At 46.2% G+C, this 26,190-nt stretch overlaps 1 protein-coding gene across 1 annotated transcript in view; it reads right to left on the reverse strand.

Annotated features, from left to right (window-relative positions):
• The window catches only part of BLMH (bleomycin hydrolase), a 54,193-nt gene extending 44,553 nt beyond the window's left edge, over positions 1 to 9,640 (reverse strand). The window contains exons 1-3 of the mRNA XM_044286810.1: positions 9,504 to 9,640; positions 4,787 to 4,984; positions 1,583 to 1,692 (exon numbers count right to left, since the gene is read on the reverse strand). Of these exons, the coding sequence (XP_044142745.1) occupies positions 1,583 to 1,692; positions 4,787 to 4,984; positions 9,504 to 9,513 (318 nt within the window). The 5' untranslated portion in view covers positions 9,514 to 9,640. The remainder of the gene's footprint in view (positions 1 to 1,582; positions 1,693 to 4,786; positions 4,985 to 9,503) is intronic.
• Positions 9,641 to 26,190: the final 16,550 nt, after the last annotated feature.

Raw genomic sequence — 26,190 nt, forward strand, 5'->3', positions numbered from 1 at the left:
AGAGACCCGGGGATATTACTGAAGGAGAAGTTGCATAATAAGGATTTAGGTTATGTCAGCAGATCAGAGTTGCAGACACAGCAGCTAAAAGTGACCCCTCGTGTGCAAATCAAGGATCGGCCACAGAGTTGATTACCACCATGAAAAGTTTTGTGAATATAAGTGATTCAGCACACACTATATCAGCACACACTATATGGGGGTGCATACTATATCAGCACACACTATATGGGGGTACATACTTTATCGGCACACACTATATGGGGGTGCATACTATATCAGCACACACTATATGGGGGTGCATACTATATCAGCACACACTATATGGGGGTGCATACTATATCGGCACACACTATATGGGGGTGCATACTATATCGGCACACACTATATGGGGGTGCATACTATATCGGCACACACTATATGGGGGTACATACTATATCGGCACACACTATATGGGGGTGCATACTATATCAGCACACACTATATTAGCACACACTATATGGGGGTGCATACTATATCAGCACACACTATATGGGGGTGCATACTATATCAGCACACACTATATGGGGGTGCATACTATATCAGCACACACTATATGGGGGTGCATACTATATCAGCACACACTATATGGGTGCATACTATATCAGCACACACTATATGGGTGCATACTATATCAGCACACACTATATGGGTGCATACTATATCAGCACATACTATATGGGGGTGCATACTATATCAGCACACACTATATGGGGGTGCATTCTATATCAGCACACACTATATGGGGGTGCATACTATATCAGCACACACTATATGGGGGTGCATACTATATCAGCACACACTATATGGGTGCATACTATATCAGCACATACTATATGGGTGCATACTATATCAGCACACACTATATGGGTGCATACTATATCAGCACACACTATATGGGTGCATACTATATCAGCACACACTATATGGGTGCATACTATATCAGCACACACTATATGGGTGCATACTATATCAGCACACACTATATGGGTGCATACTATATCAGCACGCACAATATGGGTGCATACTATATCAGCACGCACAATATGGGTGCATACTATATCAGCACGCACAATATGGGTGCATACTATATCAGCACGCACAATATGGGTGCATACTATATCAGCACGCACAATATGGGTGCATACTATATCAGCACACACTATATGGGTGCATACTATATCAGCACATACTATATGGGTGCATACTATATCAGCACATACTATATTAGCACACACTATATGGGGGCATACTATATCAGCACACACTATATGGGTGCATACTATATCAGCACACACTATATGGGTGCATACTATATCAGCACACACTATATGGGTGCATACTATATCAGCACATACTATATGGGTGCATACTATATGGGGGCATACTATATTAGCACACACTATATGGGGGCATACTATATCAGCACACACTATATGGGTGCATACTATATTAGCACACACTATGTCGGCGCATACAGATGTATACGTCATCCATCTGAAAAAATGTATGTGCATCTAATCTGTTTGAACAGATAACGTACCTTATCCCAGAAAAAGAGATACGACTGGCTAAACTCGAATTCTTCAAGATTAAACTTCTTTATAAAAGGTAGTCTCATCACGTTTAGACAAGAAAATATCCAGCACCTTCCTAAAGATGGCAGAGAGAGAAGACATTCTGTTATGTCACCGAGATTATTAATCAGTGTGGCGTAATAGTATAAAATGTGCACAAACCCAAAGGTGGCAACCAGACATTTACCAAAAAAGCTAAAACCTATTCATCTCATATTACTGCATACTGGCAGATGCCATTACATACCACCCGAGCCATAAAATCTTCATATATTAGGGAAATAGATGGTAAAGAAGTAGCCAACTGTTCTGTTAATTATATTCTTTTTGCATATAGATTTTGGCATTTTTCTATTTTGCCGCCGCAGCTATTTTAGCAAAAGTGACAACTGGCACTGTTGGCTACTGCACGCACGTCTTACTAATATATGGAGAAGTTTTCCTTGGAAATGTACAGAAATTGGCCTATATAGTTGCAGGAATATTTCTAACTTGAATGGGGTATCTTTAAAGGGAACGGTCATCAACTTTATGCTGACCTCACTGAGGGCAGCATAAATAGTGACAGAAATGCTGATGTCAGCGGTGTGTCACTCAGGAGCTAAAAGTCAGTGGTTGCTGAGAACCAGCATCGTAACAGCTCAGGCCTTGAAAAGAGTCAAATCTACCTAAAAGAGTCCTGGTTCTTCCTAATCTCCTGCTCTCTCACCCATCTGCTGATGATTGGCAGTTCTCTCCAAGAGAGAAAGGGAGAAAACTAGGTAGAAGACGTCAGTCATCAGCAGGAGAGCCGGAATTCATGAATAACCAGGACTCTTCTCAGGTGTCCGTGACTCTTCTCCAGGCCCAGTCTGCAATGATTGTGATGTTGGTTCTCGACAACCACTTACTTTTAACTTATAAATGACCGACTGCTGAAATCAACTCACCTGTCAGTACTTTATACTGCCATTGGTATGGGTAGCATAAAGGTGATGACAGGTTCCCTTTAAAGGGTCACTAACTTATCAAAAAACTTTTAAACTTTTGATATGTCATAGGGACATATCAGAAGATTAGACCGGGAGGGGGTCTTTATTGCCGAGACCCCCACTGATCCCTAGAATGAGGGGAGAGAAAGCGCGTGCATATTGCGCTCTCTCTCCTCACGGCTGAGGACAGAATCGAGACAGGCCTATAGACTTCTATGGAGCCTGTCTCATGCAGCAGCAAGAGAGAGAGGGTACTCTCAGATCTCAGACCCCCACCGATCTAAACTTTTAATATGCCCCCATGACATATCAAAAGTTTTGTGTAAAGTTAGTGACCCTTTCAAGAGAGCCCGCCACCATGAAATAACAGTACAATCTTCAGGAAGCATGCTACAAAGCAGGAGGAACTGAGCAGATTAATATATAGTTTTACTGAAAAAGATGCAGTATAGCATATAATTTACACAAATCTATGCTTTTTTGATGTTCCCAGTGTACAGCTATCAGTGACTGACAGCTATCTCTGTATACACACTTACACAGAGAACACAATCAATCACTGATAACACGTGCCCCATGTACAGCTATCAGTTAGTGACAGCAATCTCTGTATACACACTTACACAGAGAATGCTATCAGTCACTGATAACACCTCCCCATGTACAGCTATTAGTGACTGACAGCTATCTCTGTATACACAATAACACAGAGAATGCTATCAATCACTGACAGCACCTCCTGTGTACAACTATCAGTGACTGACAGATATCTGTATACACACTTACACAGAGAATACTATCAGTCACTGATAACACCTCCCCATGTACAGCTATTAGTGACTGACAGCTATCTCTGTATACACAATAACACAGAGAATGCTATCAATCACTGACAGCACCTCCTGTGTACAACTATCAGTGACTGACAGCTATCTGTATACACACTTACACAGAGAATCCTATCAGTCACTGATAACACCTCCCCATGTACAGCTATTAGTGACTGACAGCTATCTGTATACACACTTACACAGAGAATTCTATCAGTCACTGATAACACCTCCCCATGTACAGCTATTAGTGACTGACAGCTATCTGTATACACACTTACACAGAGAATGCTATCACTAATAACACCTCCCCTGTGTACAACTATGAGTGACTGACAGCATTCCCTGTGTAAGTGTGTATACAGAGATAGCTGTTAGTCACTGATAGCTGTACTTGGGGAGGTAGTATCAGTGATTGATAGTAATTTCTGTGTAAGTGTGCATACAGAGATGCCCAACCAGCCACTCCGTACATTTCAGGGTGCTCCAAAGGGTTCCTGTTCTTTGACAGGATGTTCAGGTGCAACAGCAATGCCCTTGTTATACCTGAAGACTCATTTGCATAAACAACACCATATATCAACATGGGATCAAGTACATCTGCACAGTCAGAAGGCTTTATTTCCAGGTATGTGTTGATAGATTCAATTTTTTTTTTTAAATGACCCTTTCACTTATGGATGGGGTGACTGCCTCATCTCATCACAGGATTTCTGCTGTGCATCAGCCCATAGGAATACACAGGAAAGGGAACTGCATGTCCATGCCACTTCCCTCGGATTTACATATAACCGCATGAGGGCCTCGTTCACATTTCCGTTTTTCCTGGACAGCACACATACCCATTACATTTTATGTGTCTGTTCACACATTGGTATTTTTTTTTTACTGAACGTGGGCCTGTGAAAAAAAAATCACGAAGAAATTCACTACTTTGGTTCATGATGAGGACCAAACACGCCCATTGAAGTCCATGGGTCGTCGAAAAATCTCTGACACAACACAGATGGTATCCGTGTTTGGTCTGTTTTTTACTGAACACTGACAGGAGATGCTCTGGAAAATAATTTTCAGCCGAGAAGCATCTGTGGATTACGGATGACGCGCAGAAAGTAAAGAACAGACACACGACCCAAACACGGATCCTTCGCTGACAACTTCACGGATGATTTTTTTTCACAGGTATCAAAAAGGCACGGAAATATGTAGGAGGCCTGACACATCAATATAAAAATAAAAAGTTGTGTGCCAATCTGAATAGGGCTCAATCGTACAAGTGACAGAGTCCTGAACAATCAGTGCGTTTCCCTGCCAGATCGGCTATAACAACACACAGCGCGAGCAGATCGCCAGGAACAAGTTGTCGTACCAGAGTTTTTCTGGTTGGAGACTGGTTTGCCCTCAGCCGGAATGGTGTGCTGGAAAACATGGACGCTGTCCTGGACCGTCTGCCTCTGCAAGCACACCTCCAGCGGATCGCTGCACGTCGCCACATTCTGGGCCAGCACAAAGCGGGGCTCGGCCTTCAGCTTCTTCCTGAAGGCAGCAATCTTATCCGAGCTCAGACCTGGAGACACAGAAAGCAAACATGATAAGAGACCATTATATCAAATCTGTCTATGCATGGTTGTCAAGTGGCCTATGGATACCTTTGGGAGTCAATTTTCTTTTATCATTGCATTTTCCTCCGTTTTTCTTCTACGGCTTTCAGTTTATCTGCAGGCTGCTTCTTTCTGCTTCACACCGCAGGATCTGTGCTTTCCTGACAGCTCATAAACACTCGTCGTAGCTAAATTCTTACCAGTTTGATAAGGGCTCATTCACACCAATGTAAGGGCTTTGTGACCTTATTGCGGACCGCAAAAGGCTGGTCCGCAATACAAGGGCATTGGCCGTGTGCCCTCCTTGCTGTGGATGCAGACCCATTGACTTGAATGGGTCGACGATCTGCAACATACGGCAAAAGTTAGGACATGTGCTATTGTTTGCAGAGAGGAGACACGGATCGGAGACCCACAGAAACACTCGGAAACGCTTCCGTGGGCTTTCGGGTCTGTGCTTCCACGCCACAAAAGATAGGACATGTCATAAATTTTCCATATCTTGCAGATCGTGGACACATTCAAGTGAATGGGTCCGAATCTGCAATACGGGATTCACACGGCCGCTGCCCGTGTATTGCGAATCACTATTTGCTGTCTGCAACACGGGCACGGCGACCATACGGTCGTGTGAATGAACCCTAAAAATGTACTTTAAATGAGCGTTTATGAGCTGTCAGGAGTTCAGCGATAAGGGCTACAGATTCAGCTCACAGAGCAGCTCTCTGATGCATTCAAAATGAAAACCCACAGCAGAAACCACTGCGGTTTTTGCTGTGGGCTTTCATTTTGAATGATGCGGACCCGCTCTCCGCTGCATTGAATGGAGCTAAATCTCGAGCAGGCTCCCACTGCAGCTTTTCGAGTGGTCCACATGGTAACCAAGCCAAAAATGGACCTGTACATTCTTGGCGCGGTCTGGAATAAGTCCTCTGCCACATGAACTGTGCCACAGCCTTGAGCGGAAAACACTGGGAGGAGGTTTGAGTAGTTTTCGGCCATAACAAAAACTAAATTTAAAGGGAACCTGTCACCGGGATTTTGTGTATAGAGCTGAGGACATGGGTTGCTAGATGGCCGCTAGCACATCCGCAATACCCAGTCCCCATAGCTCTGTGTGCTTTTTATTGTGTAAAAAAAAAAGATTTGATACATATGCAAATTAACCTGAGATGAGTCCTGTCCCTGACTCCTCTCACTTAGGCTACTTTCACACTAGCGTTCGATCGGATCCGTTCGAACGGATCCGATCATATTAATGCAGACGGTGGCTCCGTTCAGAACGGATCCGTCTGCATTATATTGGCAAAAAAAAGCTAAGTGTGAAATTAGCCTGAGCGGATCCGTCCAGACTTTTACATTGAAAGTCAATGGGGGACGGATCCGCTTGAAGATTGAGCCATATTGTGGCATCTTCAAACGGATCCGTCCCCATTGACTTACATTGTAAGTCTGGACGGATCCGCACGCCTCCGCACGGCCAGGCGGACACCCGAACGCTGCAAGCAGCGTTCAGGTGTCCGCCTGCTGAGCGGAGCGGAGGCTGAACGCCGCCAGACTGATGCATTCTGAGCGGATCCGCATCTATTCAGACTGCATCAGGGCTGGACGGAAGCGTTCGGGTCCGCGTTCAGGACTCATATCACGGTAATTTGCATATGTATCAAATCGGTTTTTTTTACACAATAAAAGCACACAGAGCTATGGGGACAGGTGGTAAACAAAGACCAGCAGGAAGCACCGAAGGGTCAGAGCTGGAGAAGCAGGAGATTTAGGAGGCGAGTACTGCAATTTTTATTATTTTGTAACATTTGCTGCTACTATTTTTGTTTTAAAGCGGTTTTACGATACTTAGACATTGATGGCCTATTCTCAGGACAGGTCACTAATATAAGATGGGTGAGGGTGCAGGTGTCAAAACCAAACCAATCAGAAGTTTCAGGCACCGGAAAACAGACCGTGACAAGAGCCAGAAGCAGAAGGCTCCATCCACTGTGTTGTAGCCATGCCTGGGTACTGCAGCCTAGTTCCCATTCATTTGAACGGCAGGTAAGCTGCAGTATGCCATCTTCTGTCCACCGTATAATTTTACAGTTCTGGCCCAAAACAGCTGATCAGTGGGAGTGCGGGATGTCGGACCCCCACTGATCTGATAGACCAGCAATATCTAGGAGTTGTCTCATCTGAGACATTGGTGCAAGACCCACTTCTGGGACCTGCTCCTATCTCCAGAACGGGAGGCCTGAAGTAAGCAGAGAGGAGCCGTGCACGTGTGGTCGCCCTCCATTCATTTTTATGGAACTGCCGAAAATAGCCGAGCACTGGCACAGCTATCTCCAGCATTACCCACAGATGTATTAGAGTGGAGGCTGAGCCTCCGCAGTGCACACTCCATTCATTTCTATGGGACCACTGCGCTCGCTTTGGAACTCCCATAGAAATGAATGGAGAGAACTCTGCAAATGCGTGATGCGCTCGCCTGCACTTTCAGGTGCCTATTATGGCGCTAGGTGCGGGTCTGAGGTGGAACCTGCATAGGGGTTGCCACCTGGCCGGTATCTCACTGGCAAGGCCGGTGGCCCTGCCGATGCCGTTAGTTTTTTTCTATTTTCCTATAAGGACTGTTACTATCGAGCGCTTCCATTGGGGAACGCTCATTTGTACAACCTTTAGCTCCTCCCTTCCCCTCTTGTGTTAATAAAAAAAAAAAGCACTCACCTCCTCCATTTGCCTGTGCTGTGGGGAACACTCGCTGCTGACTGAAGGACGGGACCTGCGAGACGTCACCCCCCTGGAGCGCAGGTCCTGTCCTGAGCTTCCAGTCAGCAGCGAGTGTACACCGCGAGCAAATGGAGAAGGTGAGTGCTTTTTTTTTGGCATAAGCAGAGAAGGGGAAACTAGCACTAATCAGGGCAGTATTCTTACTGGGGGAATTAATCTTACTGGGGGGGGGGGGCACTAATGGGGAGCATTACTGTCACTGGTGGCATTATTCTTAGGCTCCATTCACACGTCCGTAACGTGTTTTGCGGATCCACAGATCCGCAAAACACGGACACCGGCAATGTGCGTTCCGCATTTTGCGGACCGCACATCGCCGGCACTAATAGAATATGCCTATTCTTGTCCGCAGTTGCGGACAAGAATAGGACATGTTCTATTTTTTTCGGGAACGAAATTGTGGACCTGGAAGTTAATGGGTCCGCAATTCCATTCCGCAAAATGCGGAACGAAATTGCGGACGTGTGAATGGGGCCTTACTGGGGGGCACTAATGGGAAGCATTAATCTTACTGGGGGGCACTAATGAGGGCACTATTCTTACTGGGGGGCACTAATGGGAAGGATTTCTCTCACTGGGGCATTATTCTTACTGGGGCACTGTTCTTACAGGGGGGCATTATTAATTCTAGGGCACACTAATGGGGGCATTACTATTACTGGGGACACTTAACTCTGGGGCGCACTGATGGGGCCATTATTCTTACTGGGGGCACTACTATTACTGGAGGCAGTGTTAATTCTGGGGGGGCACTACTATTACTGGAGGCCGTGTTAATTCTGGGGGGGCATTACTATTACTGGAGGCCGTGTTAATTCTGGGGGGGCATTACTATTACTGGAGGCCGTGTTAATTCTGGGGGGGCATTAATATTACTGGAGGCAGTGTTAATTCTGGGGGGCACTAATGGAGGCATTAATATAATTAGGAGCCACAGTATGACAGCAACTTAACACTCCCGTGTTAAGCCCCCACAACTACACCCCTTCGCGTGTGGCTTAACGTGGTGATATTTTGTGTTGGGAAAGGTGGCAATCCTAAACCCGCACCTATCTGACTTTGGTGGCATGACGCTACGATGTGCCACCAATGTCCCAGGTGACACATCTCCTTTAACCTCATCATTTTTGGGGCGGACATATACTTCTAGCACGGACGGGCAAAGCGTTCTAGACCAGGGATCAGCAATCTCCGGCACTCCAGCGCTTGTGAAACTACAACTCCCAGCATGCACACTTGTCAGCTGATCTTGGAACTTCCATTAAAGTAAACTGAGCATGCTGGGAGTTGGAGTTCCACAACAGCTGGAGTGCCTGATGTAGACTGCAAGAAGCTAGAAGGCTTATCTAATGACGATGGCAGAGGCACAGTCCAGGGAATGGGACGCCTGGGGCCTGTCCAGCCCAGACTGAAGAGCACACTCCCTATACAGGGCCCCTACAGCAGCTCTGCTGGGACTTGTGGTTCCACAACACAGGTATAGCTATTCTCTGCAGCGAAGATCCCAGCCGGGAAAACACGCCCACAAGCAGAAACGTCCACACGAAGCCCCGCCCCATCCAAGCATAGCCCCACCCATGACTCAGCATTAGAGTCTACGGCCCGAAACAAAAAATAAATAAAAAATGGGTAACCTGACCGCACCCCGTGCTGTGGACGTCTCCCACCCCGCGGCTTTACACGGTCTGATTCCCCCCGCGTTACCTGTGCTCATGGTATCTTCCTGTGCTCACAACAGCGGCGCCGTACAAAGATCCTGCTCAGTAGAACCGGCAAATCTCGTCGTCTCCGTCCGGCTTCCGGGGCTGGCTCAGGAAGTGGCCGACCGTGTGGAGAATGAAGCAGGCTCTGTGGGGAGGGGAGACACGTGATCAAGCACGAGCCTAAGTGAAAGGGAAAGTGAATAGATTTCTTCAGGATGGGACGTGACCGCTGGAGGGCGCTGTGCCTGTCGTGATCGGTACAGGGCTCGTTGTGGTTAAATTTTTTCCACTGATGTATGCTGGCCGTGTGCTCACCATATCACTTGAATGGGTCCGCAATCTGGAAGAAGGCAGTGCCTCCATAGGGTTCCTCTCCGTGCCTCCGCACCGCAAAAAAATAGAATGGGTTCTATTTTTTTGCGGTGCGGACGGATCACGGACCCATCCAAGTTGAATGTGCCTGCATCCGTCGGTGGAAACCGCAAATTGCAGTCCACAATGCACAGAGCCGCCGGCACAGGTTCAGTGTGCATAAGGCCTTAGGCTCCATTCAGACGTCCGTATGTGTTTTGCGGATCCGCAAAACACGGACACCGGCAGGGGCGGACTGGGCCGGGGGGCAGGGGGGCAATTGCCCCCCGGGCCTCCCTGGCTTGCTGTCCCGGCCGGCCGGCCGGCCGGGCCGGAATAAACATGCGCTTTATGCCAGGGAGACGGGAGCAGGGGAGCAGTGGAGGCGTGTTGCGGCAGCCTATCAGACAGGCCGCCGGACCGGCGCAGGCGGCGCGATGACGTCATTGCGCCACCTGCGCCGGTCCTGCGGCCTAACTGAGCCGCTGCCGTAAAGTGATTGCAGTGTGTGCTGGCGCCTGGCTGGAGGCGGGACCGGAGTAGTCCAGAGAAGCAGGGAGGTAAGTATGTCTGACTGACATTTTTTTTTTTTCTTTATTTTTGTCCCTATCTGGCTACTACTGGGCTGGCACTTTATGAGGGGGGTGGGGGGCAGGGGGCACAATCTGGCTAGTGGTGGCTACTCCTGGCACATTATAGGGGGGCCCCCCCCTAATCTGGCTACTACTGCCAGTGGTAGCCAGATTAGGGGGGGCCCCCCTATAATGTGCCAGGAGTAGCCACCACTAGCCAGATTGTGCCCCCCACCCCCCTCATAAAGTGCCAGCCCAGTAGTCTACTGGGCTGGCACTTTATGAGGGGGGTGGGGGGCAGGGGGGCACAATCTGGCTACTCCTGGCACATTATAGAGGGGCCCCTATCTGGCTACTCCTGGCACATTAGTGGGGGGGCCCTATCTGGCTACTGGCACATTAGTGGGGGGCCTATGGCTACTGGCAGATTATAGGGGGGGCATATGGCTACTGGCACATTATGGGGGACCTATGGCTACTGGCACATTATGGGGGACCTATGGCTACTGGCACATTATGGGGGACCTATGGCTACTGGCAGATTACAGGGGGGGCTATGGCTACTGGCAGATTATAGGGGGGGGGGGGGGCTATGGCTACTGGCAGATTATAGGGGGGGCTATGGCTACTGGCAGATTATAGGGGGGCTATGGCTACTGGCAGATTATAGGGGACCTATGGCTACTGGCACATTATGGGGGACCTATGGCTACTGGCAGATTATAGGGGGGGCTATGGCTACTGGCAGATTATAGGGGGGGCTATGGCTACTGGCAGATTATAGGGGGGGCTATGGCTACTGGCAGATTATAGGGGGGGCTATGGCTACTGGCAGATTATAGGGGGGGCTATGGCTACTGGCAGATTATAGGGGGGCTATGGCTACTGGCACATTATGGGGGGGCATATGGCTACAGGCACATTATAGGGGGGCCCTATGTGGCTACTGGCACATTATAGGGGGGCCCTATCTGGCTACTGGCACATTATAGGGGGCACTATGGGGACATTAGCTCAACTGGGGATATTACAAGGGGGTATTTTGTGCACTGTCTATTATAAGGAGAATTATTTCTACTGGGGGGGGTGGGGCATTATGGTGGGCTTTATTACTCCCCCATGGTATGACCCCCTAGTAGCAGCACCAGCCTCTCCCTGCTCTGTGACCCCTCTGCCCCTTCTCCAAATCCTTATTATGAAATCTTTCTCATTAGGATAAAACACAACATCAGCTCCGCCGAGCCCCCGGCCAAAGCGTGGAAGTGGCGTCCGAGATCCCCAAGGGTCAAGTAACTGTAAGTTTTCAAATGAAATATGTTTATGTTATACACATATAGCCTACACTGTGCCACACAATATACAGTTTCTCCTGCAAAAGTCATCAAGTGTCATGGGGGGGACACAGAGCAGCGCCCAGCGGGGAGGAGAGAATACACGGATGCACTGTATCAGCCAGAAAATGACACTTTCGGCATTATACCAAAAATGCAATTTTCGGCTGATGTGTTTCGGCGGCCGATATATCGGAGCATGCCTAGTTTATTTTGTTTTACTGTGTTCTAATTTACATGGCTGACGAAAGTTGGGGGGGGGGGGGGGGGTTGGCTCAGTGGGCCTCTGGGTGTTACTTGCCCCCTGGGCCAAAAGTTGCCAGTCAGCCCCTGGACACCGGCAATGTGCTTTCCGCATTTTGCGGATCCGCACATTGCCAGAACTATATAGAAAATGCCTTTTTTTTGTCCGCAATTGTGGACAAGAATAGGACATGTTCTATATTTTTGCGAAACGGAAGTGCAGATCCGAGCGGGACAAAGTCTGTCCCCATAGAAATGAATGGGTCCGCAATTCCGTTCCACAAAAAATGCGGAACAGAATTGCGGACGTGTGAATGGGTCTGCATCCATGATGCGGAGTGCACGCGGGCCGGTGCCCGTGTATTGCGGACCCGCCGTATGCGGGCCGCAATACGGCCACGGGCACAAAATGTTCGTGTGCAAGAAGTCTTAGGCCTCATGCACACGGCCGGATCTGCAAAAACGGAAGGCGCCCGTGTTGCCTTCCGCAATTTACGGCGCCCGCAATATAAATGCCTATTCTTGTCCGCAAAGCGTGGACAAGAATAGGACATGTTATTTTTTTTTGTGTGGCCACGGATGCGGACAGCACACAGAGTGCTGTCCACATCTTTTGCGGCCCCATTAAAGTGAATAGGTCCGCATCTGAGCCGCCAAAACAGCAGCTCGGATGCGGACCCAAACAACGGTTGTGTGCATGAGGCCTTACTCAGTTTTTTTTTACTGACACACCCATTGTGCCTCCTCCACATTTCCGTGTCAGTTTTATGTCCGTGAAAAAAAGCATCCATGTGTCCGTTTTTACCCTCTGTGTGTCGTCCGTAAATCAGTCTTCAGTGACAAACGGATGCCATTTGTGTTGTCCATAATTTTTATAGACTTCAATGGGCAGGTTTGGTCCATGTGACAGACCAAAGTAGTGCATGTCTCTGAGATATATTATTTTAATGACCTACGGTCAGTAAAAAAAAATACTGATGTGAACAAACACATTGAAATCAATGGGTACGTGTGGAGTCCCTGGAAAATGTGGACGGCACACGTTAGTGAAAAACGGAAATGTGAACGAGGCCTAATAGTTTATGGGTCAGTCTGACCACTGATAGAAGATGTTTTGGAAATGTCCGTGGACTATGGATGCAAAAAATGGACACAGGACATATTCAAGGATGAAACACGTACACATTTTTTTCGCAGACGTCAAACGGACATGGAAATGTGAAAGAGGCCTACGGATGATCGCAAAATACATACGGTTGTGTGCATGAGGCCTTAGGATGTGTTCAGAAGTAGGAGTTTACAGAGTGGATTCGGCGCAGAAAACTTTTTGAATCTGAGCTGAAACCGCCTTCTATTTTTTTTCAGTAGGAGGCCTGAACGTATAAGTCTATTCTTGGCGCGGTTACCGCACGGGCCCTACAGAGCTAAACCTAGAGCAGGTCCACATAAAAACCCAAGACAGAACCAGCAGCACTTTCTGACGTGGGATACGTCGTGGACAAAATCCTCCGACTGAACATACCCTTAGGGTAAGCTCACGCTGTGTCTTTTACCGTGGAACTTTGGCATGGACACCCGCGCTGAAATTTCGCCGGTGGCCATGTGGTTTCTGCCTCCCATTCATTTCAAAGGGAGTCAACGCTGAGGATTGCGGAGCGGCGGACTAAAGTTGCTATCGTGCTTAGAAGAGACATGTCCACTCTTGGCCTGGCCACGGCCATAAGGTGCCGTTCCACAATCCTCAGCGCTGCCTCCTATTGGAATGAATGGCAGGTAGAAAGGATGCGGCTGATGACGGGATTTGGGCCCGGCTGTCCACACCAAAATTCTGCAGTAAAACCCACAGTGTGACTAGCTACTTAGTCATCCACATTGAAACGCAGCACATCTCCATTGCTTTCCACCATGGTCACCAACTACTGGCCGTGCCCCACTGAGACAACCAGAGTAACCATACATACTGCCACCGTTCAGGCAGAGGCTACATGTGACAGCAAGTCTCAGAAAGTCAACGCAACCAAAAAAACGATGGCGCGTTGTCGTGGTCAGAGCCGAGTCCCACCAAAGGTGACATCTTCCCCCCGTAGTCAATGAGACCCCCCCCCCCCTCCAAATGTTAGACTCGCAATGTCCAGGTCAGAAAATCTGGAGAAGAATGCCCTGTATGTCGCAGGATTTTGCTTAAAGGGGTTTTCCAACTTTTTTTCAGACCTCAGAGAGTGGCCGGACCTGCGGTGGTGATCATACCTACCTAGTCCCCACCACTGGATTCTGGCTCCATCGCTCTGCTTGTCACCCGTGTTGCACATGACCCAGTGACGTGCCTTCACCCCTTCGTTTTCTACTCCCGGCTCTCCTGGAGACATAACTTTTTTATTTTCGGTTCACATAGCCGTGTGAGGGCTTCTTTTTTGGCGGGAAAAGTTGTGCTTTCTATTGGCACCAGTTACTGTTGCATACAACGTAGTGGTAAGCTGGGAAAAAAATCTAAATGGGGTTGGAAAGGGAAAAATATGCGATTCCGCCACAGTTTTGAGGGATTCGTTTTTTTACGGCGGTCCCTGTGTGGTAAAAGTGACCCATGCCCTTCATTTTCTGGGTCACTACGATTACAACGATACCACATTTATATAGTTTTTCTTGTGTTTTAATACTGAAAAGGAAATTTTGTAATTTTTTCTTTTTATCACAAAGTCTTATTTTAATTTTTTTCTGTTACCCCATTCTCAGTATGGGATAAATATGTTAATGTTTTAAAGGGGTTGTCCGGCCTTCTCTATTGATGACCTATCCTCAGGACAAGTCATCAATATCAGATCGGAGGGGGTCTAGACGCCCGGCACCCCCGCTGATCAGCTGTACGAGGAGACGGCACGCGCAGTGTCCATGTGCCGTCTCCCTTCTCTCTTCCTGTTCACTGCTGCTGTCTGTGGCAAAGACCATGGACCGCAGACAAGAGATGGCACATGCATCTTTCAGCTCCAGTAGAGTACAGTCTGCCAGAGTTCTCCAGATCTGGCATTGCCGGATACTACTGGCTTCCCGCCGGACACCATTGACTATAATGTTTCGGGTAGAGATCCAGCCACTGCCCAGCAAATATAAAACCAGCTGCGTGCAGACCAGACCATCCCCAACATTATCTGACGGATGGAACACCCGGCCGCAGGTGTGAAAGGGGCCTTACATGCTTGCTGCAGATTTCACTTTATGTATTGTGAAGGGTGAAACCCGCAGCTTAGCTTAGGGTCACATCACCGTTTCATTTTCCATTCTTCTGATCCGTCAGAAGAACAGAAAACAAAAAAATAATAATGGAGCCTTTTTTTTAAGTATCCGTTATGCTCCGTTACGCACATTTAGCCTTTTCTTACATGAGATCCATTATTTTAGATGGAAAAAAGTCTTCCAAAAAGTACTTTTTTCTGTTTACAATAATGGATCTCAGATGGAAATGGCTAAAACGGATGCAAATGTGCATTCTGGCAGCGGGTCCACAATATACAGGCACAGGCCGTGTGCGCACTGTATCACGCATGCAATTGAATGGGTCCGGAAGATACAGAGCGGAAGGCTACGGAATCACTATCCGCACTACGGAGTGCTTCCATGGCATTTTGGTCCATGCCTCCACACCGCAAAAAAAAAATACAACATGCTTTATTTTTCTGCGGTGCAGACGGATCGCGGACCCATTCAAGTTGAATGAGTCTGGATCGGTCAGCACAGGCCACATGGATGGTGCGGTCCCCAATGCATGGCACAGGTGGCATACCTTAACGGATGGTTAAGGCGGATCAGTTCAGCCCCAATACATTCTGAATAGATAAGGATCCGTTCAGAATGCATTAATTTGGCTGCGTTTGGTCTCCGTTGTGGTTTTTAGGCTGTCACTAAAACGCAGCTTGCAGCGTTTTGCTGTCCGCCTGACTATGCAGAGCCAAACTGATCTCTATACTGCCCTCTCAGGTGGTCCAGCTCCTGGTAAAGATTTCATTCAAAGAAATGACTTTGAGAGCACCTGTAGACAGTTTATGACCTCTAAGTTCATCCCGCTACCAGATCCGACGTGGTTGGAGAATTTTGTATTATTACCAACTCTGCCCCACAAATGTACCACCCTCATTTATAGACAGATCCTAAGTGCAAGAGATTCCAATGTGCCGCCATGGGTTGCCGAGTGGGGAAGAGAACTTCACCTTAAGTTTGATGACACTGACATTAAGTGGATTCAAAAATCTTCGCATGGCTTCTCCAAGTGCATAAAAATACAGGAAAATTCTGTTAAGACAGCGTTGCGTTGGTATAGAACTCCTGAGTACCTTTTTAAGATCAGGATGCTCTCTACTGATCTCTGCTGGAGGTGTGCTGCCGCCACTGGCTCCCTATCTCACATCTGGTGGTTCTGCCCGGCCATCAGATCCTTCTGGGAAGGTATTGAATCCGCTATTAACGGGATTTGTGCAATGACCCTGAAGCTTTCAGCTCAGCTGGTACTACTCTGGTTACCTACTCCTGATTTTCGTCCAGGGAAAAACAATTTGGCCACACATCTGCTCATGGCCGCAAAACTCTTAATCCCAGTAAAGTGGAGATCAACCAATCCACCAACACTAGGGATGTGGCGTGGCAGGGTCCACCAGATGTGTCAGATGGAAGAATTGATAGGTTGGACGTATCATAGCAGGGGCAGATTCTTGCAGCTCTGGCAACCTTGGTTAAACTATAGATCAGGTCTTCTAAACTCTCAGCAGTGGGACTCTGATTAGGAGGATGGGTAGTTAGCTAACTTTCTATATAAAGAGCCAGTTGACACCCTCCACCTGTCTCCTCACCCGACCCACCCCAGAGGCCTCCTTTGGTGATACACAGTCATTATATGTTTGTACCATGTCTCAGATAATATGAGCCGTCTTAGTTTCCCTACCGTCCTGAGCGGGACACATAGTATACTTAGGGCTGACACAACGTTGGGGCTGTTATCCCCCCCTCAACTTTATTGTTAATTGTTATGTATATTTGTACTGTAAGATCAATCACTTTAAGGGCCCCTTAGCCCTAGACAAGTGGTGGTCACACCCTAGCTTGTATTGTTAATCTGATCTATTTGCTAGTCTTTAGTGGCCCTGGATCTGGAGGCAGCGCAGGATATGGAGATTGATGGCAGACTGCGATGTAAAGCTGGATTCACAGACTGACAATGTGACCGCTGAAGACTGGAATGGAAACGATGAAATACAGAACAGTCATTAGTAGGGATGAGCGAACGTGTGTATCAAGTTCGGCGTACAAGGTCCAGGTTTTCTAGGAATTCCGTTATGGATTCTGCTACCACAGACCATAACTGATGGTCCGTGGTAGCGGAATCAATAACGGAATTCTTCGATAACCCGGACCTTGTACGCTGAACTTGAAACACACGTTCGCTCATCCCTAGTCATTAGGCATTTAGGATTATCGTTCCCATTTTCTTTATGTATTTTTCATTTGGAACATGTAATCACGGAGGAGGTTTTGGTATTCCCCAATATTCAGGTTTCTTCATTTCAAATGTTTTTGTATCTGAAGAGACAGCATTTAACTAATTACAATGGGGCACATTTACTTAGGGACTTGCGACACTTAAAAAGTCCCCTTTTCTGTCCACAGTTATGGCGCACGGCTGAATTTGCACACGGTATGCCAGGTGGGTATGACATGGGCGGGGGCATATCAGGGGCCGGGCAGGGACTCCAGCCCCAGATATATTACTTACATTTGTGCCTGGAAACATGCAAATATTAGCTAAAAACTACAGCAGCCAGGGGCTGGCGTAATTTATACTCCAGGCGCACACTGCCACAGACTAAGACCAGGGTAAAAAGCTAGTCTTCAGATAGTAGCCAAGGGTCCAGCTTCTCGTAGCTGATACAGGGGGAATGTAGTACAGTAGTACCGACCATTGTATCTTCAAACCATTGTAACTTGAATCCATAACTCTATGAAAAAACAGTAACTGGTTTCAAAGCCCCAAAATGTCATCCTAGGATAAAATAAAATGAAGATTTAAAGGGGTTGTCTTACTGGCATTTATCATGTAGGGAACGTTACTACAAGGCACTTACTAATGTATTGTTATTATCCATATTGCTTCCTTTGCTGGCTTCATTCATTTTTCCATCACATTATACACTGCTCGTTTTTATGGTTACGACCACCCTGCAATCCAGCAGCAGTGGTCATGCTTGCACACTATAGGAAAAGGCGCCAATCCATGCCCACTCCCACAGTCCCGGCCAATAGAGAGGCCAGCACATTTTACTATAGTGTGCAAGCACGACCACCACTGCTGGATTACAGGGTGGTCATAACCATGGAAATGAGCAGGCAGTGTATAATGTGATGGAAAAATGAATCCTGCCAGCAAAGGAAGCAATATGAACAATCACAATACATTAGTAAGTGCTCTGTATTAACTTTCTGTACATGATAAATGCCATTTGCTGAAGTGAGAAAACCCCTTTTAAGAAAAAGAAGTAGATAGGCTACTTTCACACTAGCGTTTCTATTTTCTGGTATTGAGATCCGTCATAGGGTCTCAATACCAGAAAAAAACGCTTCCGTTTTGTCCCTATTCATTGTCAATGGGGGCAAAACGTAACTGAACAGAACAGAGTGCTCCAAAGTGCATTCCATTCCGTTCTCATACCGGAGAGAAAATCGCAGCATGCTGCGGTTTGCTTTCCGTCCTGGGATGCAGAGCAAAACGGATCCGTCCCCACTGACTTGCATTGGGCGTCATGACGGATCCGTTTTGCTCTGCATCCCAGGACGGAAAGCAAACCGCAGCACCGTTTTCTCTGACTCAATAGAAAATTGATCCGTCCCCCATTGACTTTCAATGGAGTTCATGAAGTGTTTTTGCTGAACCCTGCCGTATCCAGCAAAAACGCTAGTGTGAAAGTAGCCTAAGATAAAGCAAGTCCTTACATATAACAGTCAGCAGCAGATCTTGGAAGCCGTAAATTCTTATGATGAGGACAGGAGCTTCTTCAGGGTCCTATTTAGTACACCGTATACCAGAAAAATGAAATGGAGCCGCCCTCACCAAAGAAGCAGCTCATCCTGACACAGAATGTATGTAGTACCGCACTGTACTATAAACAGGAGCTACAAAACAACCAAGGTCCAAAGAGAAAATATGATAAAAGACAAAAGATAATATTATGCTGTTTAGCTAATAACCATTTACCAAAAATATTTGCATATTCATGAGAAAAGGCTCTCCTAGTGATAGACTTGATTGTTCAACAGTTTTCCTTTTTTTTTTTTTTTTACTGTGATATGTAGACTTTTTTTAATATTTACAATGGCAGCATTTTTTTTCTATTTCGTTAACATTTGTGTTTGGTATATCTGTAGGTTGTTGCCACTGAGTAGGAGGCATTAATGTCACCAGAAGGAGGAGGCACTATGAACATCTGGAGGAGGAGGGGCCTATAACATCAGCTGGAGGAGGAGGAGGCTATAACATTGGCTGGAGGAGGAGGGGCCTATAACATCGGCTGGAGGAGAAGGAGCCTATAACATCGGCTGGAGGAGGAGGAGGAGCCTATACCACGGCTGGAGGAGGAGCCCATAACATCGGCTGGAGGAGGAGGCACACTTTACATCTGTTGCAGGAAGAGGCGTCCATAAAATCTATTGGAGGAGAAGGCACCCATAACATTTGTTGGAGGAGGAGGGCCCATAACATCTGGTGGGGGAGAAAGCACCCATAATATCATGAAAATATTTTGAGGAGGAAGCCACCATTATCATCTGGAATAGGTGCTCATAACATATGGAGGAATTAAAATACACCTATAACATCTGGTGGAGTAGGGGCACCCCTAACAAATGGAGCAGGAGGGACACCTGTAACATCTGAAGAAATAACCGAGGACATCATGAGTTAACGCCTATTGTAACTACAGAAGAGTTGGAGGTATCTATACCATCAGGAAGAAAAGAAGGCAGTACCTCTGTCATCAAGAAGAAAAAGAGAAAGAGATTACTGTACCATAGTTGAGATGAACAGCCATGGACTATACATATATTGTACTTTGCTCTTTGTACTATTATATATTAGTACCCATTTTAGATATTTTTCCATCATATGAAAAAAATGTGTCCCCAATTCTTGGTGTAAAATCATTATCTTATAGAAACAGTGCCTGCATCCTCTTCTTACATGATGCAGAATGCCACAATTTCATAGTAGATCAATGATTTAAAGGTTTTTCCAAGAAGAAAAAAATTGCTCCAGGATATCTTAAAAATGACAAAGAAGGTTTACTCACCTCCACTGATCCTCTGCTGCTGCCGTTTCGGCGCTGCTTTGGACCAGGCTGCTCTGCACATCTGGTCTCAGCTTGACACGTTGGAAAAACTAGGAAAGGCCCAATCAGCCAATCACTGGCCTTAGCGTTTACCCACCTCAACCAGTGACTGGCTGAGTGGACATTTCCTAGTGTTCTAGAGCATGTTGAGCCATTACAGAAGGTGCAGAGCAGTAGCGGGAATCGGTGGAGGGGAGTAAAGATTCTTCATATTCTGACGAGTTGTTTTTTTTACTTAAATTCTGCTTGGAAATCCATTGAAGTGACTTAACTTATTCCTCACAGGGAGCAGAGATTTACTGTATATTGAACTATGACATGCGGTCTTACTCAGTAAGACAACAGGAGGGAACTGAGATTCCTACTGCCTCCTGGTCAGACGCTCTGGTGGTTTTTTAGTTATATCATATTATGTATAGGAAATAAATATAAGTGAAGTTACTATCAAGGTTGCTTCAATCGTAGGCTGAACGGTGCCGCTGAATCGGGCCCACCAGTGCCAGGTCACATGATTCATGCCTCCCATCCATTCCTGATCTGGTGGGACAGTAAGGGATGCAGCATGTCCTGCTTTCAACGGTATCTGCATCCTGAGGAAACAATTTCGGTTGGATACAATGTGAAAGCAGGGAGCCATCAGCTCTCTGCTTCACCATTCACCGGCCTGTGCGCTCCCTATCAAGCAGCTGCGATGCAGAGACATAATTGTGCCTGCCGCACTGAGCTGAGTAGGAGAAAGCACAGGCTTTGCTCTGTTTATTCGGAGAACATGGCTAGGTGAATAGTACTTTTTTATTTTTTTAACTGTTTTATTGACAGAAATGAAAATACAACAGTGTCACACATTTTTGTTGCCAAATACAATGTATATATGGAGGTTCCAAGACATTTATGGTCCACATCCCTTAATACAGAAAACAGTGTAACCAATAATACAGTAACTGTCTTAGTCTTATCTCTAGCCAGCCATTGCAATGCTACCCACCCCCTATGACATCATTTAAAGCATAGCAATGTTGATGTATACGAACGTCCCGGTACACCTACTGAGCCATGTCTCCTCGAGCCACTAATATTGCTTGTCGCAGTCTCGAGGTTGAATACATGGTTTGTGCTGCCCCACAACACAATCCCCAAACTTTATCAAATTTCCGTGGTTTATTGCGATGTTTGTATACCAGGACTTTGTAGGGTAGGATCTGATTTATTTGCAATTTCCACATGGTCAAGTTCGGTGTATTGGGGCTGTACCATCTCAGTGCTACACATTTACATGCCAGAAACAGGGATTACCTTAGGAATATTCTTGTATAGTGATCCCAACTATCATCATTCAGTATTCCTAGCAGGCAGACCTCAGGAGTGCACGGCACCTGAACCGATAGTAATGAGGAAAGAAGATCAATCACCTCCTTCCAGAAGGCGGCTATCGGGGTGCAGCTCCAGATCATGTGCCAGAAGTCCGCCCACCTCGGACATGCTGTAGATGGCACTCTACCCATTCTGTACATCCTAAGTGGAGTTAAATATGACTGGTGAATGATATAAAGTTGGATTATTTTATTATTTATTGCGGGTGATACTCGTAGATGTGACTCCAATAAATGCGATATTGATTCTTCTGCGAGTGTGGGTATCTTTCTTTTCCATTTGTCTATCACTGGGAGGGGCTCTGTGCTAATCTTTGCTCGTACTAGGTGTGAGTAAATTGCTGATACTAATCCTCTGGGACCCTGGGTTTTAACAACTCCTATAAGTGGATATTTGGACACTGGTGCTGCCGTGCGGAAATTTGCTCTGTACTGCAACCCTAAGTTGTAGGTATGAAAAGAAATAGGTACATGGTATATTATATTTTTGTGCCAAAGCCTCGAATGTCATCATAATTCCTTGATCATAAATATCACCTACCGCCAATTTCCATTTATCCGCTCCCATTACTCTCTGTATATTTGGTATGGACTGATTTTCCAACAAAGGTATGTCTGAAACTACCTCTGTAAATTTGGCTAGTGATTTAGCTTCTTTCCAGATCGTCTGGGCTAATTTATGTAATGGTAGCATTGGCCTTTGGAATTTTGATGACCCCTCCAATACCTACCACAAGGTATTACATTTAAGATACATTTTTAGGAAGTCCTCTGAGGTAGGCAGATCTTCTGTTGTGACCCAGGTGTTAATGAGCCTTAACTGGTCATCTAGATAATACGTGTATATAAAATAATTCGGTAGGGCCATACCTCCCTCTAATTTAGGACGTCTCAACGTATCTAAGCTGAGTTTGGCACGGGATCTGCCCCATATAAAAACCCTGGTCATGGCATCTAATTCTTTGAACATTGATTTGGGTATATGTGTCTCTGCATGTTGAACAGTATATAGAACTTTTGGGAGCATAATCATTTTAACTAAGTTAATCTGCCCTGCCACCCAGATAGGCAACAGTATCCAGTTTCTGGATATGTTCAATTAGCGGACACATATTAAGTAATAGAGCCTGGGAATATCTCTTGGTGATTTTGACTCCTAGATACTTAAAGTTATTCACGACTTTCAGCTGAGAGACACGTGAGGGTCCATTCCATTCTGCCCTGCCCAGTAGCATGTACACCGATTTCCCCCAGTTAATTCTCGGGCCCGAGTAGGCCCCAAATTTATCTATCAGGTTCACCACATTGCTCAGAGACGATTCAGGTGATGACAGATATAAAATCATGTCATCAGCGTACTATACTATTTGAACCTTCTTCTTCCCCATGGTTACTTCGGTTATATTATTGCTGTTTCTGATCTTAATGGCCAAGATTTCGATTGGCAGGGCAAATAAAAGTGGTGATAAGGGGCAACCCTGTCTTGTTCCTCTATGAAGGGGGAAACTGTCCGACAATTCTCCATTGACCAGAAGCCTACTTATCGGGTTGCTATAAGTGATACTGATCCATCTAAGGAACTGAGGTCCAAAGCTTCAGAGACAGCCAGTTGGATATGACCATTCTATGTAATCGAATGCTTTGGCTGCGTCTAATGACGCTAGTGCCCTGTCTGCATTCATGGAATATCCCAGCTGTGTAACCACCTGTACCCTTCTTATGTTCTCTGTGATGGACTTCCCTGGCATAAAGCCTGTTTGGTCCTCGTGGATTAATGATAGAATTACCCGGTTAAGACGAGTGGCTAAAATTCTGGTTAGGATTTTGTAGTCCACATTTAGCAGTGCTATCGGTCTATACGATCCGCAATCAAGAGGATCCTTGTCAGGTTTGAGCAGGAGTATTTCGGTGGTTTCATCAAACGACTCCGGTAAGTGTCCTGTTTCTAGAGCTGAGTGAAAGGTGGTCAACAGTTGTGAGGCCAACACCTCTGCATATTTGGCATATACTTCTTTGGGGAGCCCATCTGGGCCCGCGGATTTCCCGTTATTTAGATCTGCTATTTCCTGCAGTATCTCCTCCAAGCAAATAGGCTGATCCAATTGGGCACTTTGTGATGTGGTGAGTTTGGGGAGAAATATGTCTTCTAAATAGGTAGCTATCTCCGTTTCGGATGCTGTTATATTGGATCTATATAAGTCTCGATAAAAGTGTGTGAAGGCGCTGAGAATGGTTTCTTGAGTGCGGAGTACTTGTCCCATGTGATCCCTAATTGCTAGGATCACCGCAGTTCAAAAGCAGTTTGTTTCATAAAGAACAGTATCCTATCAGCTTTATCTTTAAGTATTGCTAAGTATTGTCTCCCTGCTTGCAGCCACTCACTTCTGTTAGCGTCAGTCGGGTGACTAATATATTGCTGTTCTAGTGTGGTGCACCGAGACTCCAGTTCCAGTTCTGATCTTTTAGTGTCTCTTTTGATGTAGGATATATTAGAACGTAGCACCCCACGTAAGAAAGCTTTTAATGTGTCCCATACCAGCCCGATGTTGGATTTGTTTTCATGTTTTCTAATGAACTCCTGTATTTGATATACATATCCCATCTGATGCACCCATGAGGTTCAACCAGAATGGGTGTATGTTCATTCTGTACATTATTGAGGGGACACTTCGGATCAATGTGCCAAGTACTGGTCAAATGATCCGAAATTCCCCAGGGCAAGTACGTTATGGACCTCAAATTTAAAATTGTTGATTCATTGCCTAGTAAATAGTCTATCCTGGTTATGGAGTTGTGGCTGCTACTTTGACATGGATATACTCTAGATCTGGGATATCTAAACCTCCAGAGGGCATGCCATCTAAATTCTGTTAAGAATCTGCTTAGCTGTAAGGGGTTTTCTGTAATGAACGGGTCTGCCACATCATTGTGGCGATCCAACAAGGGATCTAATATCATGTTTAAGTCTCCCATGCAAAGTATTTTAGCGTGTGGGTGTGCTGCGGCAAAGGTGGCTGCTAGGTATAAAATCTGCATGGTCCGGGGGGAGGATTATAAACGCCTAGTAAAACATAATGTACATTATCGATAAGAACGTGTACAAAGACATATCTGCCTTCCGTTCCGTATCAATTGCTAGTTTTCTCACCTCCCATCTTAGCTGTTTATGTAATAGAGACACCCCCCTTGAGGAAGAGGAATGGTAGGAGTGTGCGCACCATTGTACCCAAGGCTTCTTTAGAACCAAAGATGTAATAGGTGAGAGATGTGTCTCTTGAAGACACAGTATTTGCGGGCTGGAGTTTCTAATAAAAGAGTGCACCATTGATCGTTTTTGTGGAGTCCCTAATCCCCTAACATTCCATGAAATAATTTTCAACTCAGCCACGGAATCCTGGGTGTGAATAGGTTGTCAGGAGCTAGACATATAGCGATGGCTATGATGATACTGAGCATGTGTGTTCGATTAACCATAAACATACTAACATTAAAAACTAGATCCATAAACTGTGAATCTTAACAATACCAGGAGCTGAACAAATGGCAGTGGTTGTGATAAGGTATAGCAAATTAGTTTGAGCAACCTTGAAAATAGAAACCTTAGAAAACTAGATATACCAACTGTACTGCTTGACTGTAAAGTATTCGCTGAGTAAATGTTGAGTCTGGTGTGGCTCCTTTCAATACCAGACTCTAGGCCAGTAAAATCGGGATGCCTCCATAATTAATGATGGTTTGACAGACGCATGCAGGCTGCAGTAACTACTTTAATACCTCTAGTTAAGCATAAAGATATGGTAGAGGCGACCCTTAGTCAGTAGCTAAAACATGGAACAGAATGAACAGGAAGCTATATTTGAACATATTGAAAACCTTTCAACTTAGCCTAGCCAGGCCGATGGCACCATCTGGTGACCAGTCCTTAGAGGGGTTCAAGGATTCCCTCGTCTTGGTGATCTTCGCCTTAAAGGGAACCTGTCACCTCTACTATGCTACCCTCACTAAGCGTTTCTAAATGTTTATTGTGTTACCCTAAACATAAAAATTACACTTTTAATTTCATTTGCAGACGAATTCAATAAGTATTATACATTTTTGTACTTCCCGCCTTGTATGCAAATTAACATAAAAGAGTCATATCTTAGGCTACTTTCACACTAGCGTTCGGGGCTCCGCTTGTGAGCTCCGTTTGAAGGGGCTCACAAGCGGCCCCGAACGCTTCCGTCCAGCCCTAATGCATTCTGAGTGGACGCGGATCCGCTAAGAATGCATCAGTCTGGCAGCGTTCAGCCTCCGCTCCGCTCAGCAGGCGGACACTTGAACGCTGCTTGCAGCGTTCGGGTGTCCGCCTGGCCGTGCGGAGGCGTGCGGATCCATCCAGACTTACAATGTAAGTCAATGGGGACGGATCTGTTTGAAGATGACACACTATGGCTCAATCTTCAAACGGATCCGTCCCCC

This window comes from Bufo gargarizans, chromosome 3 (assembly GCF_014858855.1).
Source record: "Bufo gargarizans isolate SCDJY-AF-19 chromosome 3, ASM1485885v1, whole genome shotgun sequence".
NCBI lineage: Eukaryota > Metazoa > Chordata > Amphibia > Anura > Bufonidae > Bufo > Bufo gargarizans.